This window comes from Nyctereutes procyonoides, unplaced genomic scaffold (assembly GCF_905146905.1).
Source record: "Nyctereutes procyonoides isolate TBG_1078 unplaced genomic scaffold, NYPRO_anot_genome, whole genome shotgun sequence".
Classification (NCBI taxonomy): domain Eukaryota; kingdom Metazoa; phylum Chordata; class Mammalia; order Carnivora; family Canidae; genus Nyctereutes; species Nyctereutes procyonoides.
In genome coordinates, this window is record NW_026575147.1 from 16,358,679 (window position 1) to 16,385,555 (window position 26,877).

Genomic DNA, 26,877 nt, shown 5'->3' on the forward strand with positions numbered 1-26,877 from the left:
TTTAGGCACATCAAAATGAATATTTCCACATGTCAAAATGGTTCCAGATTCACAAAGCAACCAAACTAAACAGAAAACACATTTAGTTTTCATAATGACTCTGCGTGCGTCTTTGTTTTCTGTGAAATCCTTGCCTCTCTTCTTACAGTTCTGTGGGATTTTGCTTTTTTTAAAAAAAAGGGATTAAAACATTTTAATTTTTTTCACCTGGTCTTATTGCTCCACTTGGCTTTTTCATCTGATTTTAGTTTGTTTGTTTCTAGTCTTTCCTCCCTCTGCTCCTGCTGCTCTTTTCACCTCCTATAATTTATCTTGGCCCCTACTTCTCATCCACTGAGTTTACACTTTACATGAATTCAACCTGTCTTTGATTCTGCTCACTTATGGGCCTTATTCTCTTCACATTTTCAACCTCTCTCCTCATCGTCTTCCTTTCACTTCAAATAATTTAGAGCCACTCTTTTAAAATTTATACCCTACATAATGATATCCATATTAATATCTTCTCTTTTTCCCCATTTTCTTTTTTTTTTCTCTCCTTTCTTTCTGTTTCTTTTTTCTTATCCACTGTGCTTCTTCCTTAGACACAACTTAAAACAAAAGCCTTTCATACTTGTGTTATAACTTCTGTCACATAATAATGGCTCTGATCTTCTTCTTGGTGACTAACTCGTTTTTTTCTTCTGCTTGGTTCCTTGTATCCATGTTTACTTGGGATCCACCCCAGTCTCCGGCAGAATTAGTGTCCAGATGAATAATCATTACCTACATATATCTGCTTACAGACATCGGTTCTCTTATTTCCCCCCCTACTTTGGCTGTGTTTGTGAGTTTTCAGTGCTGCCTTTAACCAGCTTGGATGGAGTGGAGTTTGGTGTCATTTTTCATTTCATGAAGGGTGAATTCACTGTCACTGGCTGCTTATCAGATATGCTGTAACGACTCTCTAATTTAGGAATTGTTTCCTGAACACCTATGATGTGCATGACCTGGTGCTGGGTCCTGTGAGAGATACAGTGATGGTTTTTACCCTCTAGGGAGTTATAGCCTCCAAGAGGAGAGAAAACACCATAGAAAGCTATAAATTCTTCTGGCTAATCCTCTTTCAGTGTTCCTGATCTCCATGAATGGCAACAGCATCAATTCACCTGCATAAGTCTGAAATGTGGGGTCACCTGAGACCTCCTTCTCATACCCATCCAATTCATTATCAAACTCTATCCATTTTAGCTCCTGAAGTCTCCTACATTTGCCTACTGTCATCATCTTCGCTAACTCCATCATGGTCCAAGCAGACCAGCGAAAGAACCTCTGAATAGACTGCCCCAGTTGCTCTTGTCCCCCTGCAAGTCATTTTCAATATTTTAATCAGTCACTTTTAAACGTATAAATTGGGTCATCTCACTCTGCCCTGAAAATCACAAAGAGCTTCCCATTGCTTTCAGGAGGGTGTCCTGGATTATCTGTTGACATCTCAGCACCATCCCCTCTTGTCTATGCTATTTCTTGATCTCCAGGGATTAGCAGCTTGGAAACCACATTTCCATAGGCTTCTGGTTTACTGCAGCACTTGCCCCAGAACTGGAAAGAGAAAGAGAAAGGGAAGACACTACTGTTTGGCAGTTGTTGGTGAGTACGTGGATGGCGGCAGATGGCTGGAATGAGGTTTGGCCAGCAGCTTTCAGAATCTCATAAAAATTTGGTACAGATTGGCCTCACAGAGAAAGGATGTAATTCAAGAACCAGAGGTCTCATGTGGGATACATGTGGTATGGCAACAGCACCTATGGGGGCAGTCTGTGTCAGTATTAGGAACTGATTATCTCAATTGTCCTCAATGAATGGTCTGATCCTCAGACATTACGGCTGACTTCCCTCTTCTTTGGAATTACCAAGTATGAAGTTCTCTCTATACTCTGTTTTTGGTTGGCTTTGGTTCTGCTTACTCATAGTTCCTGAGGTCTCTTTTGCTTTCACTGTCCTCTTACCCCTTCCCATAGTTCTCCATTTGAGTTCTCAAGAAAGAGAAAATGACTAGCCCAGGTAATCGCTCCCATCTCTACTTGAGCAGCCTTAGTGGTACCTCTCTAAAACTTCATTTCTTGGGATCCCTGGGTGGCGCAGCGGTTTGGCGCCTGCCTTTGGCCCAGGGCGCGATCCTGGAGACCCGGGATCGAATCCCACATCGGGGTCCCGGTGCATGGAGCCTGCTTCTCCCTCTGCCTGTGTCTCTGCACCTCTCTCTCTCTCTCTCTCTGTGACTATCATAAATAAATAAAAATTAAAAAAAATAAAACTTCATTTCTTTATCTGCAAAATGGGGATTATATCACTTACCTATGTTGCAGAGCTGTTCAAAGAATCGGAACAGATAATGTGTGTGTAGCAGCTAGTGTGTGGCACTGGCAATTAATGCTCATCTCACATTAATTCTTTCATTCTCTTTGCCAGAAGTCCATGCATAGTAGTGCTTTTCTCTGGATTAGCAGCATTATAGGTACTTAACATGTATTTGCTGTATGTTAATAAAAACTGTGTGTATGTGTAAAGAGAAAGAAAGTGAGAAACATTTACTTAATATATAGCCAGCCAGGTATTTAAAGTTGGATATTCAAAAAAATAATGCAGATGTAAAATAAAAACTGGAGCAAATGCTATTGTTGAGTATGTTATCTCTTTTCAAATATCTGCTATTTTATTATCTTCTCAAGTTTAAGATGGCTCCAGCTTTCCATTCCTGGGTTTCATACCAAGTTCTACCAAAACAATGAAATAAATCTTTCATACATCTATCTGGAAGGCTCCTTAATTCCCTTCCCTCATGTTTATTCTCTAGCCCACCATGTACCATTTATTCTAATGCTGATTTTGACAAAAGAAGCATGAAATCTATACATGCTTTGCATCAACATTTCATGAAGAGGCCACATATAGATATGCCAGAGGGAGAAAATATGAATGTTTTTTAAATCCATCTAAGTTGCTCTTTTGTATCTATTTATATTTATGATGTAATATTCACACACATTCTGGCTATGACCTTTTCCAAAATCCAGAACTATCTAAAACAAGACCAAACAAAAAATACTCCAAGTGCTTGAGCTGTGTTATAGGGAAAACAATGGTACAGGCTAAAAATCAGACCTGGGTTTGAGTCCTACCTCTGCTAATTATTATGAAGCAGTTAGACATTTCTAAGCTTGGGAGGAAGCATAGTGAAACAGATAAAAATGCAGGTTTGCAGGATAAATGCTGCAGTAAACCAGAACTGATTTTACTGTACTTGTCTGCATGCTTTTTAGTGATCCAAATTACATGCATGCCCAGGAAATGTGAGATACATGTGGTATGGCAACAGCACCTATGGGGGCAGTCTGAAGGTGGAAAGCAGGAGGAAAGAACCCAAAGGATCAGAGCCTATGAGCTAGAGCATGTGTAGTCAGTGGCAAGAGGTCTGGCCTAAGACAAGATAGAGCCAAACATAGGGCTGCTTCTCTTGAAAAGGAGCATGTAGTTGTCTGTTCCATGTAGTGATTATGACATTGCAGGTAAACAGTTGCTAGGCTAAGGTAGAAGCAATCATCTTGAGTGTACATAATTACCTGGTTTTAATACTTTAAATAACTTTTCTCTGTTTAACAAATTATTTGTAAAATATCAGAAACCTAATGGGGATAGATAACAATCTGCTACCATAGACTTCCTTTCACAAAATAGGAAAAAGAAAGGTATTTCATGGCATTTTTAGTATATTTGCTAACCACCAAGTGGATCAGTAAGAGTTAAAGAAGGAATATTAATAGTATGAGAATTTCTTTGCTTTCTGGGAGTTGGCTAGGGGATAACTGAGGTTGGAAAGACACTTATTATCCTTGGGAACATGAACTAACTGTGAGACTTGCTGATGTTAGGGCAGAGTGAGTCAGGAAGCTACTTAAAGTTCTTCCGGTTTATGAGCCACATTTGAAATAATTACTATTTTCTGTATGAGAAGACATTCACAACCTCAGGCCTGGCTTGAAAACAGACAGAATATATGTCAGATTTGGGGATCTGGAGCTACTTTTGCCAATGCCAGCCTTTTAAAATGTTGCTTGTGCTCTCGAAACATTTGTATTGAGCATATGCTAGGTGATACCAATTCGTACATAATTTAATAACCCCTTGAGCTATGTCCCATTAGCTCCTACTTTATAGATAAAAGAAACTGTAGGATTTTACCATTCTGCCAATTGTATCTTGGGCAATTGCTAAAAAAGAAATTCGTCATCACTGTTGCACATATGATCTTGTATTGTCTTGGTTGTCTACTTGATGATCTTGCCCCCTAATGTAAATACTGGCTCCTTAAGGAAGGTCAGCACAGGCCTCAGGAGACCATAACCATACTCTGATGCTCCAATGTCCACTGACTGGCTGTGCAGCTTTGGGTAAATTGCTTACCCTCACTGGGCTGTGTGTAAAGGTAGGGGATTGAAGGAGAGCCCCAGCAAAGTACCTCCCCACTCTGTGCTCCATGGTATCACAAAGAGGGCAAACACTCGCTCAATTTTAGTCTTTTTCATGGCCCTGAGCTTAGAGGACTCTTGCATTACAGCTCTTGAACTGTTAAGAAAATCTGCTGTGCTCATGTGCCTCTGTATCCTGGTGCTAAAAAACCTCAGCCTTTGCTTCTATAAAGAAGTCCCCCTTGAAAGTGGAATTTGACATAAGACTATGATCATTAAAGACAATCATCACCAGTCAAGACTAAGTGACAGCTCCCAGTCACAGCACTGCCTGGCTCATATTTCATTTTAATCTTTTAATAATCTTGTACAGGATAATTATTATTCCCATTTTACAGCTGAGAAAACATGCTACTTTGCTGGGAAATATATGAGACCTAAGAAAAATTATTTTTTACAAAGATTTCTTTTTTTTAGATTTTTATTTATTTATGAGAGACACACAGAGAGAGAGAGAGGCAGAGACACAGGGAGAGGGAGGGGCAGGCTCCCTGTGGGGAGCCCCATGTGGGACTGGATCCCAGGACCCTGGGATCACGACCTGAGCCGAAGGCAGATGCTCAACTGCTGAGCCACCCAGGCGTCCCTATATGAGACCTTTATTAGTCTTTCATTTGCTACTCTGGAGAAAAGTGTCATAGATTTCCCAGGATAAGTCAAAAGTTACTTAACTATAAGTAATAAATGCTAAAAAAAAAAAAGTAATAAATGCTGCTAGGAATCCAGCACTCAAGTTAATACAACAAACAACACACAATCCTTATGTATGTGTTTTAATCAGACTTAAAGATAGTCTACATGTATTAAAGGGCATTCCTGATTTCTGAAGCTAAGCAGTTGTTCTTCTGGCTGTTTCCCTCATAATGGCATGAGGACTCTGGGTTTATACAAGGTATATGGTTATCTCCATGCTATTATCATATTTACATGCAAAGAATTCTAGTTTTCCTAGAGAAGAATAGCTTTCACAGGGTCAAGGCTTTATGGGAAAAACAGACTGACATAGTTTCTCCTTTTCCTCAGAAGCCTTCATAGCAGCAAGGCTCAGCTATGAGCACATATTAACTGAGAAACTTTATCTCTAGAAGGCCAACTAAGGGTACCAAGGGAGGTGATATGGGGATGGCAGGGAAGAACTGGGAAAGGGATGGGATCAGAAGCCCCGGCCACAGTACAGAGAGGGCAGGCCTCAGCATCCTCTGGTTGCAGGATTTGAAACCTGTAAAGGACAGCATTGGCTGATGAGATGGATTATGGGTCCAGGAAGAGTAGGGCATCCTATATCATTTGGAAAAACTTGCTCTCTACTGCTGATCCAATACAGTAGCCACCAGTCCCAGGTGGCTATTTCCATTTAAATGATTAAATACAATTTAAAATTCAGTTCTTCTGTCAACATGGCTAGCAGCTAAGGTCTTGGGAAGCACAGATTCATTTCCATAATTGCAGGCAAGTTCTAGTAAACAGCCTTGCTTTAGAATCTAGATTATATGAGAAATCAACACTTAAAGGCCTTAAAGTTTATTCCCAGGGAAGTCTACATTACATAGTGGTTAAGAGTACAAAAACTCTCTACGCTCAAATCCTAAGTCCAAGCTTTGCTAGCTACGTGTGACTTTGGGCAAGTTGCTAACCACTCTGTGCCTTAATTTTCTCATCTGTAAAGTGGGCGTTATAACCGTTCAACTTTTACAAAGCTGTTGTGAAGGTTAAATGGGCTAATGTCTGTCAGGCACTTATAACAATTTTCAACACATAGTAAGTGCTATGTACATGATAGTCCTTAATGTTACTAGTTTCACAGTAAAACATACTTCTATAATTTTGTGCCTGTGACTGGGTAATAGATGCAAGCTGATTCACACAATCTTTTCCATATCCCCCTTCCTCGCGAACCAAATCTTTTGGGGGTAGGTTCAAAAGCTCTCTTGCCAGCACAAGTACATATAAGACCAGGGGTGCACTGTGCTTCTTACTTGTATAACAGGATGTCCGCTGCCTGGAGCACTGGGTATGTGAGCAGGCCCACAGTTCCACCATGCTTCTGTGTGGCAATCTTTGCCTGTGTGGTGAAAAGAGAGGAGGGAAAGAAATCCTACATGAACATAATTATACTGTTAAATTAGGAAATCTTTAAAGCAAGCCAAGAAAAGTCTGAAGCTACTGTACTTCCATTATATCTCAGTTCAGTTCCTTTTAGCAACACTAAAAGCCATGTGGCTGGCTTGGCTTCATGACGCAGGCTCAGGCAGGGATGAAGGAAATCCACTTCACCATAGCCCCTGTAATAGATCCTGCACTGCCACCATTTCTTATTCATTTAATTAAAGCAAGGATAGAAAGGTCTCTCGGTTCCAAATCAGATAAACTTCATATTTCACAGGTAAGGTTAGAAAATGTAATGAAATTAGATTTCTCACAAATTAATTAATTTGATAAGTTAACATCAAATGCCATATTGTTATATCTGTGGAAACCTCCCAGAAAGTCTCCCACTGTGCTACTGACAAAAATGTAATGGCTCCCCAAAATCACACTTACAAAAACAAAAAACCAAAAGTCATGGCACTTAAAAAATGAAATTAAGGAAAACTGTAACCTAACCAATTATGAATCTGTTTTGACTTGCAGGTGTGGACAACAGAGGGGGTAAAGTGATTCCCGTGAACAGGACAAGTTATACAAACTAAAATATTTCCTTAATGGGGAAGCCGATAGTAACACCAGAGATGATACTAGAAGTGTTTAATTAATGGATGCCAACTACAAGCTTCAAGTATGTACCCCCAAACATAAGCCCTAGTGATGCCAATTCTCTGCCACAGCTAAGCATTGCTAACAGGTAATTTGGCTCTCTGGATAGAACTGCTTATTAGGGAATACTGTGTGCCATTCACTGGTCATTGCTTCTAAGGCCTAAGCATATGATCTCTTGCAAACTGATAAATGGTTATTTGGGTGTGCAGATATTCATTTAGTTAATATGAATCACCTCCCTGAGGTCTATTTCTGAATGAACTGAACAACTAAATATATAAACTTGCATGGTTCTGAGGACCACATTCATGGGCTCACAACTCGGGCTCCCCAACCAGCATGCAGATACACCCTTTGAGTCTGGCTCTGAAAAGCAAGTTTCTCTTTAACCAGCTTAATGTCAATGTCCCATAATTTAGGCACACACTTAACTCTTCTGGTAACTTCAAGTAGTTTGGGGCTTATAGCAACAAATGCTATAGGCTACTCCAAGGAAATGTGGAAGTTTGAACATATAATTCCTTCACTACATCTCTTCATTGTAATGTCCATGATATAGCCCAGTTTGCAATGATCACTGGATAAAGATAATATAAGTTTAATCTGGAAATGAGCAAATGGGAAAAGAACCCAATTTTTAAAAACTGCTGCTGCATTTGATTTATAGTCTTTTTATATTAGAATACTGGGCTTTGAAATTGCAAAGGAAGGGGGAAGATGGGAAAGCATTATTATTTACTGAGTGCCTGTGATGTGCCCCAGAGGCCTTCCACCTGTGTTACCACTGTGACCTCAGCAGCCCTGACCACCTTTCTACCCTACAATTCCCCCTAGTCAACACCAAGCTAGGTGCTCTTAGACCTTCCTACAGTACTAGCACCCCTCTCTCTGATCACTCCTTACACTCTTGGATTGCTGGTGCAATTGCCTCTGCTAAAACAGACTACAAGCTTCATGAAAGTAGCTGGGCCCATCTGTCCTGGTCACTGCTGTAGCTCCAGCACTGGTGTGGTATGAGACTTGCAGGAAGCATCACCAGTATTTGTTAGTGAAGAAATGACCAGAGAAGGCAGTAACATGCTCTGGGATAAGGCTGCCATTTGAATCCATGTTTTTCCCACAAATATCACAGTAGGTGCCTGGGTGGCTCAGTGTCTTGGTTTTGGCTTAGGTCATGATCTCAGATCTGCTATGGAATCCTGCTTTAGCTCTGTGCTCAGTGGGGAGTCTTGCTTCTCTCTCTCTCTCTGCCCCTCCCCCTGCTCACACTTCTATCTAAAAAATAAATAATTCTCTCTTTTTCAAAAAGATTTTATTTATTTATTCATGAGACACAGAGAGACAGAGAGACAGACAGAGAGAGAGAGAGAGAGAGAGAGAGGCAGAGACACAGGCAGAGGGAGAAGCAGGCTCCATGCAGAGAGCCCGATGTGGGACCTGATCCTGGGACCCTGGGATCACACTCTGAGCTGAAGGCAGATGCTCAACTACTGAGCCACCCAGGCATCCCGAAAATAAATAATACTTAAAAAAAAATTATAGGCTGGTGGGAATGCTTCTCCTGGATACAGGTTTCCCCTGCTACCTGAAAGTTCTCATTATGCCACTTTGCTTTTCTGAAAGACCTATGTTAGTACCTGCTTTTGCTAACTGAGAGAAACCAGAGGAGTATTTTCGCCTTTATGAAATGGTACTTGCTTCTTGGCTCTGCTCCGTTTCGGCTTATGGAAGGTTTCATAGGGATATTCTAGTTTTGGATAGTGGGAAAAACCTGAGTCAGTGCATTCTCTAGTCATGTGTTATCAGTAGGTACTCAGACACAATTTTAAAGTGGGAACATTTCCCCTTAAATCAACATTTGGTTCTTATGAAAAGGATTTCCGTATTCACCTTTCTTGGCTAAAACGAAAACATGGTAGAGAACATTACAAAATTTTGCATCCAATTCCTGGCCGGTAATGATTCTGTAGCATTACCACTTAACCTCTTACTTAGACACAGTCACTTTTCTTTTTCCATTTTTAGATTTCTTTCTTTCTTTCTTTCTTTCTTTCTTTCTTTCTTTCTTTCTTTCTTTCTTTCTTTCTTTCTTTCTTCTTCTTCTTCTTCTTCTTCTTCTTCTTCTTCCTTCCTTCCTTCCTTCCTTCCTTCCTTCCTTCCTTCCTTCCTTCCTTCCTTCCTTCCTTCCTTCCTTCCTTCCTTCCTTCTTAAAATTTATTTAAATTCAATTTGCCGGGATCCCTGGGTGGCGCAGCGGTTTGGCGCTTGCCTTTGGCCCAGGGCGCGATCCTGGAGACCCGGGATCGAGTCCCACGTCGGGCTCCCGGTGCATGGAGCCTGCTTCTCCCTCTGCCTGTGTCTCTGCCTCTCTCTCTCTCACTGTGTGACTATCATAAATAAAAAAAAAAATTAAAAAAAATAAATTCAATTTGCCAACATATAGTGTAACATCTGGTGCTCATCTCAGCATGAGACACAGTCACTTTAAAGCTCTGTTTCTCTCTGCAATGGATATGGAGACTTCTGAATCAGCTTTTGGAGAAGACAACGGCCCTGAACATATGCCGGAAAGAAGTTTGAAACCAAAATTCAGTGTTGACGCACTTAGGAGCTACCTACCCTCAGGTCATCCAATTGCAAAAATAAATGGAAAAGAAGTACTATGAATTATCCAATTTATCTTTGTCAGTTGAGCTTCCTAGAAAAAGTACAGCCTTAATTTTTCTGTGGGTTTGAACTGTTGCCTGGACTCAACCTGTTTAAATGTTAAACAAAATATGTTGTTCCTTCTTCCCACAGTGAAAACATTTGAGCCTTACTGCTGGCTCATGACAGTGGCGATGGCAGGCAGTAATCCAGAAATTGTGATTGTTTGTTAATTATAAGTGGTAGGTCCAAAGTCATTAACAAATCTGTGCAAAGGTCATTCTGATTCAACCTCCGCAGATAAAATCAAACAGTTAATAATTTGGATATTTTTATCCTGTTCTTAAGTTGGAATCCTGGAGAACCAACCCTCTTGCTTTCTACTTCATGCACTGAGGCAGAGAGGTTAAGATGCTGTCCTAGCCACTGGTGAATAACAGACTGGGGAGGCCAGTAAACTCAGGATTCCCAGAGCAGAACACAAAAACAAACAGAAGAAAAAAACAGTTGTAATGGGGGAGTTTGTTTTTGTTTTGTTTTGTTTTTTTAATTTAAATTCAATTTGTCAACATATAGTATAACACCCAGTGCTCATCGTAATGGGGACTTTGAACTGCTTTTTGTTTATTAATCAGATCACTGGCATTTACCTTCCACTGGTGTAAATGCTGTAACCGGGGAAGTCTGACCATGCAGGTAAGGATCCAGCTTAACTGTGTGTGTTCGGATACCTAGAGAAATAAAATAGGACATTAGCAAAGGTGGTCAATGTTTTCTTGACCAAAGAAAGAGGCAATACAAAACAAACAACAGGTATTACCTCAAGTGGCTGAAAATACCTTAAACAAGGTAATTAAAAAAAAAAAAAAGACAAGCAAAAGGGACTGATTCATTAATGCACAGGATTTTAGATGAGGAAGAAATTTTTAAAACAATACAATTACTGTTCTAGTGCTTAAATCTTCTTCATAACATCCCAGACTCTGCTTCAATATCCTCAAGGAAAGGAGTTCATTGTGTCCTAAGGCATCTATGGAAAGGTAGTGGCTTTAAAGTCAATGATTGAATCTTTTAGACCTGGAGTAATTTTAAATTTAGGAATTGCTTTATCATCCCAAAGGGTGATTTTTTTTTACGGTTTCTATTTCTTCCTTCCTTTTTCTTTTTCTTTCTTCCCTATTTCCCCCCTCATCATCATCATCGACTTCCTTCTTTCTTCACTTTTTATTTTATTTTTTTTAACAGTTCTTTTTTTTTAATTTTTTTTTTTATTTATTTATGATAGTCACACAGAGAGAGAGAGAGAGGCAGAGACATAGGCAGAGGGAGAAGCAGGCTCCATGCACCGGGAGCCCGACGTGGGATTCGATCCCGGGTCTCCAGGATCGCGCCCTGGGCCAGAGGCAGGCGCCAAACCGCTGTGCCACCCAGGGATCCCTTCACTTCTTTTTAAAAAGAGGTCTAGTCAACAAGAAAATATAACTTTTTCTCAATTTTTTTTTAATCAAATTTAATCAAGTAACCAAACCTGGCAACAGATGGGATGATTCTTGGGTCCAGGCCAGGTTAGAACTGATGACCTAGAATTTAAGGCCTATATATCGCATTTCTGGACTCTGGGGATCCCAAGCCCTTCATCCATTGTGCCTTTTTTTGTGTGTGTCCATATGATTTCCTTAAAATGCAGAGACTGTTGCCAACTCTGAAAAGTGGCCCCAAATGTGTTTTTTTGTGGGTTTTGCAAAGGGAACATAAAGGAACAGAGAGCCGAGTCAGCCCAGGCCTATTTTACTAGCAAGGAATCACCATCTGGTGTCAGATAGTTTCTCATTTTTTTCCTTGAGTCATGGAGAGGGAAGAGTTGTTTTTCACATGTTTGACAAGGAATTGCTTTTAAAGTTTTGCAAGTCGCTGGGCTGAATCCGTCATCTTTCTTCCAAGAGGCATTTGGGTTTCATTGAGAGCAGCACTGTCCATGCAAATTGCTAGCTGCTGCTGTAAACAAACAGCTATCAGACAAAAACAGTAACCCTGGATGGAAGCAAGAAGATTATAGTTGCTTCCAATCAAGCAAAACACGTTCGCATTAGAACTAATAAAACAAGAGTTGGTTTTTTTGTTTTTTTTTTTTTTTTGCATGAAGAAGTAGGAGAAAACTTTTTCTTCTTCTTTACTGAATTAGGGAAAGAGATGAAAATACAGAAAATAACCATGCATATATAGAAAGATACAAGGTGACTTCTTTCCTACAACTCAGGCTTCAACACTCAGTTTTGGTGATATGCAAAAGCTACCATCATGCCTTCCTGAAATCAAGTATTTTCCGTGGAGTAGCTTTTTATTTGAACATATGGAATGAAACTTATTTAATCTTCTGCAGAGCCCTTCCTGGCATTTCTAAATAAGGGGGCATAAAATTAATCCAAATGATTCTTATACAGAAAAAGGTAAAAAGACAAAGGCAATTTTCATAATTTATCATTAATAATTACATAAGAAGGGATAGTATACTTCAGGATTTGGCTCTCTTAATTTATCCATATTCATGACAACTGCTTGGAAAGGTTCAGATTTCTATCTGGGGAAAAGTGAAAATGGTATCTAAATATAGTAATTCCTACTAAATGTTGCAAAACAAACACAAAAACCAGATGATCCATTTTAGCCACAGGAAAAAAAATGCATGGAACACAGAAGGTGGCTTGTTGACCACCCACAAACAAGTTAGCAGTGATTAAAGATTCTGACCCCCCCTAATTGTACCAAGTAAAGACATACACATCCTTCAGTTACAGGCAGTTTTGCCTGGTTTGTTCACTGCAGTAAAACAGAGTCTGGCACACTGTGCTCAATAAATATTTGCTGAATGTATGAACAATGGCAAGGGCTACAGGAAGAAAGGTAAGGACCAAAAAGAATCCCTTTGATTTAGCAATAGATTAAAAAAAAAGATTTTATTTATTTATTTGAGAGAGAGAGAGAGAGAGAGAGAGAGCACAAGCAGGGGGTGGGGAGGGGCAGTGGGAGAAGCAGACTCCTTGCTGATCAGGGAGCCCAACGAGGGGCTCAATCCCAGGACCCTAGGATCATGACCAGAGCTGAAGGCAGACGCTTAACTGACTGAGCCACCCAGGTGCCCCAGCAACAGACTTATTGGTGATCCAGGCAAAGCAGTTTCAGGAGAGGAACTGGGATGGGAGCTAAATTATAGAGGGGTGGGTTGAAGTGTGACAAGGAGGCAGGATACAAGGACAGAGATACAAGAAATACAGCAGAGCGTTTCAGAGCTCTACCTTTGAAACAAGGCTGCCTGGATCTGAATGCTAGCTCAGCCATCACCGTGCTGGGTGACCCTGTGTAAGTAACTTCATCATGCTGTGCCTCAGTTTCCTTATTTATAAAATGAGGCTACCAATACTATTCACCTGACAGTGCTTAGAACAGTACCCCTAGCACACAGCAAGCATTCAATAAATTATGGTTGTTATTATAAATAACTTTTAGAAACATTTCTGTTTTAACTTTCTATTTTGAGGTAATTATAGATTCCCATATAGCTGAAAGAAATAATACAGTGTAACCCAATATACCTTCACCCAATTTCCCTCCAATGGCAACATCTGCATAACTATACTACAATATCACAACCAGGAAATTGAACTGGATACAATCCATCTACCCTATTTAGATTTCACCAGTATTTCATGCACTCATTATGTGGGTATATTTAGTTCCATGCAATTTTATCACATTTGTAAGATTATTTCTTTTTTTCAGGAAGGAGAGAGATGGGAATAACTAGGAGGGGTTAGAGAATTAAAAAAAACAACTTATTTTGTTTTTTTAAGGTGGGATAGATCTACTTTCTATGAATGTCTTCCACTAAAGCAAGGGGAGGCGAAATAAATACAGCAAGGATTTATCTTATGGGGTGGGAGTGGAGAGCAGAAAGTTAGAGAATATCACATCTAATAGGCTCTGTCATCTCTGAAAATAAAAGGTGGGTGAATTGAAACAAATGGGATGAGAAATATACTCAATGGAATTGCTGGGTTTGATAGCAAAGAACAAAAAATCCTCTGGAATAGAATTATGTAAGGCTCGATGTTTTGTGGATGAAAAAGGACAGTTGTTCAAAAAATACACTCTTGGGAAAGCACTGCAGTTCTTCAAGTTAGACTAAAATGTTCTCCATAAATCATAGGTTTTTAAAAAAATTTTCAGAAAAAATTAAATCAGTCGATTGTATTTGATTTCCTTGAGTCAGTAAAAAAATCTTAACGGGATCCAAGAAGTACTAGACATAAAGCAAAAAATATTGAGAAATTAAATTACATCAAATTTAAAAGAACTTGTTTTTATCAAACACTACCGTTTAAAGAAGAAAAGGGCAAATCACAGTGTGGAAGGAGTTTTTTAAACCTATGCAGAAAATATTGGTACACAGAATATGCAAAAAATTCCTACAAATTGGGGCACCTGGGTGGCTCAGTCAGTTAAGTGTCTGACTTCAGCTCAGGTCATGATCTGGGGTCCTGGGATTGAGCCCCATGTGGGGCCTCATGTGAAGCCTCATGTAGAGCCCCATGTCACACTCTGTGCTCAGTGGGGAGTCTGCTTGTCTCTCCCTTTCTCCCAGCTTATGCTCTCTCTCTCTCTCAAATAAATAAAATCTTTAAGAAAAAAAAGAGAAGTCCTACAAACTGATTAGAAAACAGCAGATAATACTATGAAAATGAGCCAAATGCATTAAGCTCAAATTAAATTCATAATATGACACCATACATACTCATAAGGATGATTAAAATGAAAAAATTAAATAATACCAAGTATGCCAAGGATACTCAGTAAATATAATGGTTATACACTAATGTGGGAATGTAAATTGGTATACCAATGTTGAAAACTGACTGTATCCACTAACATTTAACATTCATACAACAAATGACCCAGGTGTTCTATTTCTAGGTATATATATTTAAAAAATGTGCATATGCACCAAGATATATGTGCAAGAATGCACTGTAACAACCCCAAATTGTAAGCAATCCAAATGTCCACCTACATAGACTAGATAAATTGTGGTATATTCATACAATGGAATACTATAGCAATGAGGATGGATGAACAATTGCATTCAACAATGTAAATGAATTTCATAAACATAATATTGAGTGAAAGAAGCCAGACACAAAAAAGTATATACTAAATAATTCAAATTATACCAAGTTTAAAGACAGTTTATCTTGGCGGAGGGACAGTTAGTGACCAGAAAGAGGCATGAAGAACATTCTGGGTACAAGTTCATGGGTGTGTTCAGTTTGTGAATGTAGATAAAAGGCTAGGAAATCTAACTACATTTGGTCTCAAATAAGATAAAATTAAAATTTTTTGGTGTTAAAACAAGGTAGAGGGCCTTCTGGAATGGCAGAGTAACAACCTCTGAAAATTGCTCCTTCATAAAAGCAATGAAAAATTGTCAAAGTCAATTCTTACAGAACTCTGGAAAATTGACCAAAGGCCTGGAATAATGTAAAGAGTACTGATTTAAGAAAAATATCTGAATCTCAGTAAAAATGGAGTTTTGTGGCATTTTAATTCACCCTACTCTCATCATTGTTGCTCCACGTCTGTGGTAGCTATGAAAACCAGCAGCATCATAGCCACTGGAAGGGGAAGACTGGGTTTGGCGCTTCTCAAATAGACAATTCTCATTTACAGAGAATTGTCACTACTTGAGCTGTCTGACAGCTCCGTGGAAAGAGCCCATTTGCAGGCATTGTTGTTATTCGACCTCACTTGAGAGCTCACTCAGTGGGAAAAACCCTACCCATAAGACATTTTCCAGACATAATCAGCAGCAATGGTTTAATACTGCAGTTGCCTGAGGTACTGATACCAGGAGGGGAAAATAAGGGACTAGCCAAAAACTTATAGGAAAAAGCTGGGAAATAATATGCCCATTGGGTACTTTGGAAAGACTCAACATATTCGTGGGCATTTAAAAGGACACATGCTCATGCAGGGCTATGCACATATCCAGGAGAGACCTGAGGAGACCCTAATCTTTCATCTCTGGCTCACCTTGAGGCCCTGTGTAAACCCCTCAGCAAAGGGTCAAAAATATAGGATCTAGGCATTTGTAAATGTCTGTTCAATTATTACCCGAATACTAAGCTAACCCAACAGAAATTGCAGTGGCCAGACGTGACAGTGAAGACAGACTTTACAGAATTGCTGCATAAAAGTCACCAAACAGCAATGACAAAAATGAACTGTAAGTGTGTGGGGAATTTTACTAGTGAATTCTAAGAAAGACTTAAAAAATAGGGGTACCTGTGCGGCCCAGTGGTTGAGCATCTGCCTTTGGCTCAGGCCATGATCCCAGGGTTCTGGGATTGAGTTCCACACTGGTCTCCCCACAGGGAGCCTGCTTCTCCCTCTGCCTATGTCTCTGCCTCTCTCTGTGTGTCTCTCATGAGAAAGTTAAAAAAAAAAAAATCTTTAAATAAATAAATAAATACCAATTCTTCACAGTCTCTTCCAGAAAATAAAAAAAGGAGGGCATGCTTCCCTACTCATTCTAAGAGGCCAGTATTACCTTGATACCAAAACCAGGCAAAGGCATGACAACAAAAGACAACTACAGACCAATACCCTTTATGAACATAGATACAAAAATCCTTAACAAAATACTAATAAACCAAATGTAGCAACATATACAAAGAATTATACAACATGATCAAATGGGATTTATTTCAGAAATGTAAGCTTGGCTTAACATCCAAAAATCAGTCACTGCAATACTACAGTAATCTAATAATGCACTACTGGTATAAGGATAGAATATATAGATCAAAAGAATAGAACTGAGTGTCCAGAAATAAATCCATTCATCTACAGTCAATTGATTTTCACCAAGGGTGCCAAGACAAGGGTGGAATAAGTGAATTATCTACACACACATATTTACATGCAGAAAAGTGATGTTGGACCCCAACTTTTCACAAAAAAAGTTAAAAAGTAACTCTAAATGGATAAACATAAACGTAACATGAAGTATTACATAAATGTAACAGCCAAACTACAAAATGCTTAGAAAAAAACATAGTAGTAAATCTCCATGACTTTGGGCTGAGCAAAAAGGTTTGTTAGATAGGACACCAAAACACAAGCAACAAAAGAAAAAAATAAACAAATTGGACTTCATCAAAATGAAAAACTTGTGTTTTGAAGGACACCATTAAGAAAGTGAAAGGCAAAAAAAAAAGTGAAAGGCAATTCACAAAATGGGAGAAGATATTTGCAAATCATGTATCTCATAAGGGAATTGTATCCTGAATATATATATAAAAAAAGGTTTTTTATAACTCAACAATTAAAGAGAAATAAAGCCAATTTAAAAATGAGCAAAGGGGGCAGCCCCCGTGGCTTAGCGGTTTAGCGCCGCCTTCAGTCCAGGGTGTGATCCTGGAGACTGGGGATCGAGTCCCACGTCGGGCTCCCTGCATGGGGCCTGCTTCTCCCTCTGCCTGTGTGTGTCTCTGTCTCTCTCTCACTCTTTCATTTTCTGTGTCTCTAATAAATAAATACAATCTTAAAAAAAATAAAAATAAAAATGAGCAAAGGATTTAAAAAGACATTTCTTTAAAGAAGATATACAAATAGCCAATAAGCATATGAAAAGATGTTCAACATCATTAGTCGTTAAGAAAATATAAATCAAAACCACACTGAGATCCCATTTCACACTCACTAGAGTAGTTAAAACAACAACAAAAAGATAGACAATAACAACTTTTGGGAAGGGAATGAAGAACTCAGAATCCCTATACATTGGTGGTGGAACCCTCAACACAGTGACACAGCTACTTTAAAAACAATTTAACAGTCTCTCAAAATGTTAAATACAGAGTTACCTTATGACCCAGCAACTTCACTCCTGGTGTATACAAGATAATGCAAATGTTCATGGCAGCATGATTCATAATAGCTAAAAAGTGGAAACCACCCAAATGTCTGTTGATGAATGAATGAACAAAATGTGGTATATCCATACCATGGAATATTATTCAATAATAAAAATGAATAAAGTACTGATAATGCTAAAACGTGGATAAACATTGAAAATGTTATACTAAATGAAAGAAGCCAATCACAAAAGAACACAGCTATATGATTCCATTTGTTTGAAATGTTCAGAAAAGGCAGATCCACAGAGGGCAAAGTAGATTTGTGCTTGCCAGGGAGTGGGTAGAGGGGGCAATGGACACAGGGTTTCTTTTTGGAGTGACAAAGTGTTCTAAAATTGATTGTGGTGACAGATGTACCACTCTGTGAATATACTAAAAGCCAGTAAATTCATACTTTAAATGAGTAAATGTATGATATATCGTAATAAACAGTTTCAATAACTGTGCAGGTGCAGTTCATCACAACTATCCCACGAGGTATCAGCAATTAATTATTCTGTGGCCATAAAGGTAAGATCTTTACAGGAATCCAGATTTTCTGATCTTTAGCATGATCTCTATTTTCCTCCATAAGGGGATATGTGGTCCTCAAATCAAAGTCAACTCCAGGTTTCTTTCAAAAACGGTTAGTGGGAAGAATGGGTTCTCATCAATGAAGAAAGACAAAGATACCAGAGCTGCCATGGTGTTTGATGAGACACCCTTCTCACTTCAGCCCATTCCAATCAGGTGTTCATGTCTACCATTCCACTACAACCGCTCCCCACTGCCAGCAAGAGTAGTGGCTAGGATAAACCATTAATATTATATTGATATTAATATATTAATGTTGTCTTAATATTGCAGACACCCAGGGTTTTGTCCTTGATTTCTTACTTCTTTTCTACACTCACTTTTTTTTGCAATTTCATCTCATATCATAGCTTTAGATGCAATCATTGTTTTAAATACAATGTATAGAACTGATGACTTTTAATTTATAACTCCAGCCAGATCTCTTTGCTGAAGTCCAGACTCATATATCCAACTATCTATTGAGTGTCTTTATGTGGATATCTAGTGGACACCTCAAACTTAAACATCCAAAGTTGAATTCCCACTCCTCCACCCTGAGCTTGCTCTGTCCACAGTTGTCATCTCTGTTGGTTGCAACTCCAACCTTGTAATTACTTGGGCAAAAATCTTGGAGACATCCTCATGCCTCTTTTTCTCTCACACTCCACGTCTAATCCATCTGCAAATCTTGTTAATTCTACCTTCAAAAGATAATTAGAATCTTACCACAATTTACCACTTCCACTGGCACTCTGGCCCAGGCACCATCAACTCTCATCTGGATTACTAAAATAACTTGCTAACTAGTCTCCCTGCTTTCACCCGAGTTCTCATACAATCCATTCTCAACATAGCAGCTGAAGTGATCCTTTTAAAACATAGATCTCTGTTCATAACCATGCACTTGTCATTTCCTCTGAGTAAACTCAAACTCCTTACAATGACCTATCAGACCAGGCACAAACATCTCTTTCCCTTCTACCCTGTAACATCTGTGATTCCAATCCTCTATCCTTTCCCCTTTGCTCCCTCTTCTCCAACCGTGCTGGCCTCCTTTTGTTCCCTGAACACATTGGGTATGTTCCCACTTTAGGGGCTTTGCACTTTTCTGTGATAGGAATTCTCTTTCCCCAGATATCGACATGGCTAATCCTTCATCTTAAGTCTTTGCTCAAATACTATATTAAAGGGACTTATCCAGACAACACTGTTTAAAATAACATGTTTCCCTCAATGCCACTCCTAATATATTTCATTTTTTTTCTGTACAACCTATCACCTTCTAATATATCTTATATTTGGCTAATTTATTATAATTATTATTTATATCATGTCACCCCAACAAAACATAAGTACCATGATGACAAAGTTTTTTTGTCTATTTTCTTCACTGATACAACATGAGAACCCAGCAGAATAACCAAGACACAGTAAATGCTCAATAAATATTTGTTAAATGAATGCATGAATGAAATTAAAGATTTATTAATGTGGAAATGTCTAAATAAAGTGTGGCACATTTATATAATAGCATAGTATACAGCACATACAAGAAATGAACTAGATTTATATGTATAAACACAAGATCATGAAAACACACTGCTGTATGAAAAAAGAAAATTGCTAAAAGATACTTATATAATTTTTTAAAACCACACAAATACAAATATTATATTGTTCATGAAATTATATGTGAAGACAAGTATGAAAAGTTGGCTAGATTGATATACACCAAATCCATGATTTTGGTTGCCTGGGGAGAAAGAAAAGGGACAAAGGCAGGCGTGGTACAGGAGTAGGCAAGGGAAAGGATTAAAGGGGCCCTCACCTTTGTAATTATTTTTTTTAATATAAGAAAATTAGGCAAATATGACAAAATGTTAACAATATTCACCCTTGCTGTTGGAAACATGAATGTTTGTTAATTATTCTCTGTATTTTGCTGCATTTAATTTTTTTCAAAAATATCTAATTAACAAAAAGAGTATGGAATACCATGATTCCCAAAATTATAGCTGCTAGATATCAAGCAATTCGCTGGTTCAGTAAATACTGGATCAATGTCTAAGATATTCTCAGTGTCCCTTACAATTTTACTATTTCCCATATAAATATCTTCCCAAGAATCAGGTCCTATAAATTTTGGTTAGAACACTTAGAAGACTATTCAGATTCACAAATTCCTACTTATCATATCCTCTTGAAAAGAGCAAGTTCATGCTGAGTTATTTTTATTGGACTCTTATCATCCCCATGGCAAATCCCCTTAACAGAACCTTAGATCCTAGGATTAGGATCTAATCCTAATTAAAAGAATTATGTTATCAATTAGAAACTCCCACTTACTCTCTTCTACTGTCACTATTTATGTTTGCAATGAACACCTCTGTGTACACATTTGGATTTTTCTATACTTTTTCTTAGCCCAATGCTTCTAAAGTTAAGTAAGTAGTTTCTGTCAACCTGCTGTTGAGTTAAAAGTCACCCCCATCAAATTCTATTGCTTATTGTGTATATGTGTGTACATATTTTTTGACATCTATTGCATTATATTAGCTATTTCTAGGCTATGCTGAGTAACAAACAATCCCAAATATAAATGGTTTATAGCAATGGCTTCTTTTTCATACACATTACATATTGGTAGCTATAGGCTGGCTGTGGGTTTTTTTTAAAGATTATATTTATTTTTTCATGAGAGAGACAGAGACACAGGCAGAGGGAGAAGCAGGCTCCCTGCGGGGAGAGCCTGATGCGGGACGCGGGACTCGACTCCAGGACTCCAGGACCACAACCTGAGCCAAAGGCAGACACACAACCACTGAGCCACCCAGGCATCCCTATAACTGTTTTATACACCTTCTCATTCCAAGATCCAAACTCCCTACCTGGAGCATACCATTCTTAAGCTAGAGGAGAATAGCAGGAGAGTTAGAACAAACACGGAATTGTTTTTAAGGATTCTGCTTAGGTATCGTGTGTGAAATGCCCACTCACTTTCCACTGGCTAAATCAAGTCATGGGTGAGTCAAATGGCAGTGGATGAGAATAATCTTTACACATGGAGGTTAGCAAACTCCTGCTCAAAGGTCAAGTCTGGCCTATGGATTGCTTTTGTTCAGCCCATATCTTTTACATTTGTAAAGGGTGTCAAATAAAAGAGAGAAAGGGGAAAGAGAGAGAAGGAGAAGGCAAAAGAGGAGGATTTAAAGGAGAAGAGGTGGTGGTGATGCCAGTGGGGACAGAGACTGCGTGTGGCCTGCAAAGCCTAAAATATTTACTGTCTATATCTTTAACAAAAAGTTGCTAGATCCCTGTTCTTACAGGAAATTAATGTGGATAATTAAAATAATAACAATCTACTATAAGCAACTTCCCAAATTAGCTACCTGAGGAAGGATAAGAGAGCTAACCTGTACAGAACTTCATGGCAGGCAGTTTAACTTTTTTTTTTGTAAAATCTTTTTTTTTTTTTTTTTAAAGTAAGCCTCTATTTTAAATTTCCATGTGGGTATATCTGATAGCCCCAGGAATTTAGGTACAAAAAAATAATGGAGGTTTTGGGGACTATATCAAAATTAAAACCTTTTTCTCATCAAGAATACAAAATATAAAGGCAAACTACAAAATGGGAGAAAATAACTCCTACCACTCAAACAAACAAACAATATGATTTTAAAAATGGGCAACTTGCATAGACATTTCTCTAATGAAGATACTCAAAGAGTGAACAAAGATATTAAAAGATGCTGAACAGCACAGCACTAATCTTTACAGAAATGTGAATTAAAACCAAAATGAAATATCACCTCATATTCATTAGGATGACTGCTATCAAAAACAACCCCCTCAAAAAAACCATAGAAAATAACAAGTATTGGTGAGATAGAGAAATTGGAGCCCTTGTACACTGTTGGTGACAAGCAAAATGGTCTAATTGCATGGAAAACAGGAAGGAGTTCCTCAAAAAATTACAAACACAATTATATATGATCAAGCAATACTTCTAGGTATATATACAAAAGAATTCAAAACGGTCTCAAAGAGATACTTGTACACTCATACTCACAGCAGCATTGCCCATAACAGCAAAAAAGTGAAAGTGACCCAAATGTCCTTTAACAAATGGATAAACAAAATGTGGTATAAACATATAATGGAATATTATTTAGTCTTAAAAATAAAAGCAATTCTGACACATGCTACAACATAGATGAACTTGAGGACATTATGCTGAGTGAAATAAGCCAGTCATAAAAGACAAATACTATATGATTTTACCTATATGAATTACCTGGAACAGTCAGACTCATAGAAACATAGAAGGGGGGGCAGGGACTGGGGGAGGAGGGGAATGGGAAGTTGTATAATGGGTATAGAGTTTTCGATTTCTACAATAAAAAGTTCTGGAAGTTGGTTGCACAATAATGGGAATATATCTAACACTTTTGAATGGTACACTTAAAAATGGTTAAGATGGTCATTTTTTTAAAAGATTTTATGTATTTATTCATGAGAAACACACAGAGAGGTGCAGAGATACAGGCAGAGGGAGAAACAGGCTCCCTGCAAGGAGCCTGATGCGGGATTTGATCCCAGGACCCCAGGATCATGACTGGAGCCAAAGGCAGACGCTCAACCACTGAGCCACTCAGGTGCCCCAAGGTGGTCAATTTTATGTGATGTGTATTTTAATACAATTTTTAAAAAACATTATGTAAAGAAAAAATACAGATTAAACATATTCCTCAAGTTAGGAAAAAATGGCTAATTTTATGTTATGTGAATCTCCCCTCAAATTAATTTTTTTAAAGATTTTATTCATTCATTCATTCATTCATTCATTCATTCATTCATGAGAGGCACAGAGAGAGGCAGAGACACAGGCAGAGGAAGAAGCAGGCTCCATGCAGGGAGCCCAATGTGGGACTCGATCCCGGGACTCCAGGAACACACCCTGAGGCAAAGGCAGACACTCAACTGCTGAGCCACCCAGGCATCCCAAGATTTTATTTATTTATTTGAGAGAGAAAGAGCAGAGCTAGAGAGAGAGAGCATGAGTTGGGAGGAGGGGCAGAGGGAGAGGGAGAAGCAGACTCTCTACTGAGCAGGGAGTCTGATGACATGGGGCTTGATCCCAGGACCCAAGGCAGATGCTTGACCAACTGAGCCACTCAGGTGCCCCAAACTCAAATTGTTTGAAAAAATCAGGTGGAGGAGCTGGTCAGAGCTAAGAAGGAAAGCTCTGGCTTCAGATATGTTGAAGTTAAGATTTGGAAAAGATACCCAGATAGAGATGTCTAGAAGGTAGCTAGAAGTACAAGTCTAGAGTTAAGGAGAAAGGTTGGAGCTAGTGACCAAAATGGGAGAGAAAATGGCTAAAAGTTTTGGAAGGAGGTAAGACTTCAGGAAGGTGGAATATATATATAGGGAGATATTTGTATCTCAGGACAGAACTTCTGGGGAATTAAAGAAGAGGAGTCAATAAAGGAAACAAACTATCAGAGGAATAGAAGAAAAATACGTTACTGCCGTATCATTGGACTTAAAAGAAAATCCTAAAAGGAAGAAGCGGTCAGTATACCAATGCATCAGAGAAGTAAAGAAGTATAAGAATTAAGAAAAGACTAAGCCCAGATAAGAGATCACATTGTGCTTCATTAAAAACACAAATGCTGAATTGTGTTCTTAATCCTGTGATATAAAACAAAGAAGTAGAAAATATGTTTGTAGGGATGCCTGGCTGGCTCAGTCCATGGAGCATGCTCCTCTTGACCTCAGAGTTATAAGTTTGAGCCCCATTGTGGGGTGTACAGATTACTTACAAATAAAACCTTAAGGGACGCCTGGGTGGCTCAGTGGTTGGGCATCTGCCTTCAGCTCAGGGAGTGATCGTGGGGTCCCAGGACCGAGTCCCATATTGGGCTCCTTGCATGGAGCCTGCTTCTCCTGTCTCTGCCTCTCTCTGTCTCTCTCTGTGTCTCTCATGAATAAGTAAATAGAATCTTTAAAAAACAAAAATAAAAGTAAAATCTTAAAAAGAAAAAGAAAATATGTTTGTAAAAGATGGCTCTCCCTAGGTATTTTTTGTTTGTTTTGATTTGGGTAAATAATGTTCAGACAAGGAAAAACATTAATTTCAAAACAAACAAAAATAATGAAAATCTTACATAAGATGGTTTTCATATTCTTATCTTAAGCTCTTTTTAATGCTTGGCTAAAATTTCCTGATATTCTTGGCACTTAAAATCCTTTCAATCTAATTCAAAGCACTGTCCCAAGCAAATTGCTCTCTTTCATACTTTCCTTGGAGTGAGGTCAACAGTTGGAACACTTGGTTTTACAGTGTTTCTGACTGGTTTAAAATCCATAACAATTGAAGAAGCACAGGGAATGTGTTACATCAACAAATCAAGTGATTAGTTTACTCAATTTGAGAGTGGTTTGCTTCTTGGTTTCACTGCAAACATATGACTTAAAGATCAGATGCGATTTTCAGGCCGTATCTATTTTGCCTGTGTCATTTTAATTGTCTGAATGACAGCTACATTGAAATCTCTATAGTGTTTCTACACAATTCCATAGGCTTTGGAGCAGTATTGTGTGCAGTGGGGTAGGGCAAGAGAAAAGGCTGACATTTGTGGATATTATACATTATATTATTTAAATATCCCTGTTATAGACATTAAAACCGGGGTTCAGAGAACTTGCCCAGTGTGTGACAAAAAGAGGTTGCAGAGAGATTCAGGCCAACTATATCTGGCTGCAAAACCTGTACTTTTCCCACTATTGCTATGATAGCAAAGCAGAACTCTTCTTGAAAGTGCAATTAAGATATGACTTAATCCTGTGGTCCAGGATGGAGGTAGGGAAACTACTATAACTCGCTCATCAAGTCGCATAGGACTATAGATGCAGGCAAGGAAAGTGGTGCTAGTAGAAACTTCTTAGGGAAAGAAACACATGAGGAGATTGATTGTATAATGATTTCCCTAACTTCTCTTTATTATTTATGCCATGGGCCATTCAGATCCCTTTTCCTCTCCGTAGAAACTCTGAAGGCAATGCCAATTTTACAAATTGACTCCTCAGGTCCATTAATCCACAGGAATATTTGTTGCTTCCTTTGTCTTCTTCAAAATTTTTAAATTTATTTTTTAAGTAATCTCTACACCCAATGTGGGGCTCAAACTCACAAACTTGAGATCAAGAGTTCTGTGCTCTACTGACTGAGCCACCCAGGAGGCCCTACTCCCTTTCTATTATGAGCTGTATGTTGCACCTGTTGTTGGTAGCCTAAAAAAAAACAACGTTGAGAAGTCAACAAGTATAAAAGTGTACTCAAAAAGGCTTCCAAAATGACTAGGATAATTGAAAACATGATACTGGCTGTCCAAGTTCCAGTGTTGCCAGTCTCACATCCCTGAGATAAGGGACGGTGGGTCAGGTACAACTTTTGTTTGTATACAGTGAGCCAGGATTCATGTGAGAGCTTGATTATTATTTATTAATAGCCAGTATTATTATTATCATTGATTTTAGCTTCCTGGAAAAACAACCCATAACTCTAATTAGAGAATGAAGCCTCATTTCAATGCTGCAGATTCTATACTCCTTCCTCAGCTCTTCCGTGGACACTTCTGGATGCTTTGTAATATGATGTCTGCTGGTCAAAACTGTCCTTTTCTCCTAGCCTTGGCACAAAGCCAGCGCCTAAAGCTATGAACTCCAGCTTTTATTTTCCATGTGCACGGTGATTAGTTCACAAGGAAAGTAACAACTAAAGATGTTCTCGAGACATGCACCTAAGAAACAGCTGTGGGAATCAGAGAGGATGTGTGCTCAGGCCTGCTGGAAATAAAAGACCACTGACTTTGGCATTGGGATGGAAACCTCTGCCAAACACACAGGCAGGCTCTTTCTCTCTCCCCCTCCTCTCTCTCTTTCTCAATCTCCTTCTCTCTCTCCCTCTCATACACACACACACACACACACACACACACACACACACACACACACACACACACCTTTCAGAGGGGAGGCTCTGTAAAATTCCCCACATATGGCAAACATATTTTAGGGGAAGCACCATGACTAGAGGCCAGTGGGAGAGAAAGAAAAAGAAAATAATGAGAAAAATCTTCAATAAGTCTAAATTGTTTCAGTCAGACTGCTGAGAAAGAATGCAGAGGATTGGAGATGAAAATTATTGGTAAAATAAGCATTATAACACAGCTAAATTCTTTCCCTTCTTCAAATGATTGCTAGAACTTACTCCCATGTACAACAATAGCACCTGGGGGAACTAGTCTTTATATTTAGTTCCAAGTACTTTGCTTAACACAGTGGATATGCACAAAAAGAGCACATTATATAATGTAAAAAAATATTTCTTTCTAACTCACAATTTCAAAAATTCTTGATTTTACTTGTAAATA

The 26,877-nt window shown here is 38.6% G+C and overlaps 1 protein-coding gene across 1 annotated transcript in view; it reads right to left on the reverse strand.

Moving 5' to 3' along the window:
• Positions 1-26,877, reverse strand: part of WARS2 (tryptophanyl tRNA synthetase 2, mitochondrial) — a 93,923-nt gene that overhangs the window by 12,923 nt on the left and 54,123 nt on the right. Inside the window, exons 3-4 of the mRNA XM_055312305.1 lie at positions 10,562-10,642; positions 6,485-6,570 (exon numbers count right to left, since the gene is read on the reverse strand). Of these exons, the coding sequence (XP_055168280.1) occupies positions 6,485-6,570; positions 10,562-10,642 (167 nt within the window). The remainder of the gene's footprint in view (positions 1-6,484; positions 6,571-10,561; positions 10,643-26,877) is intronic.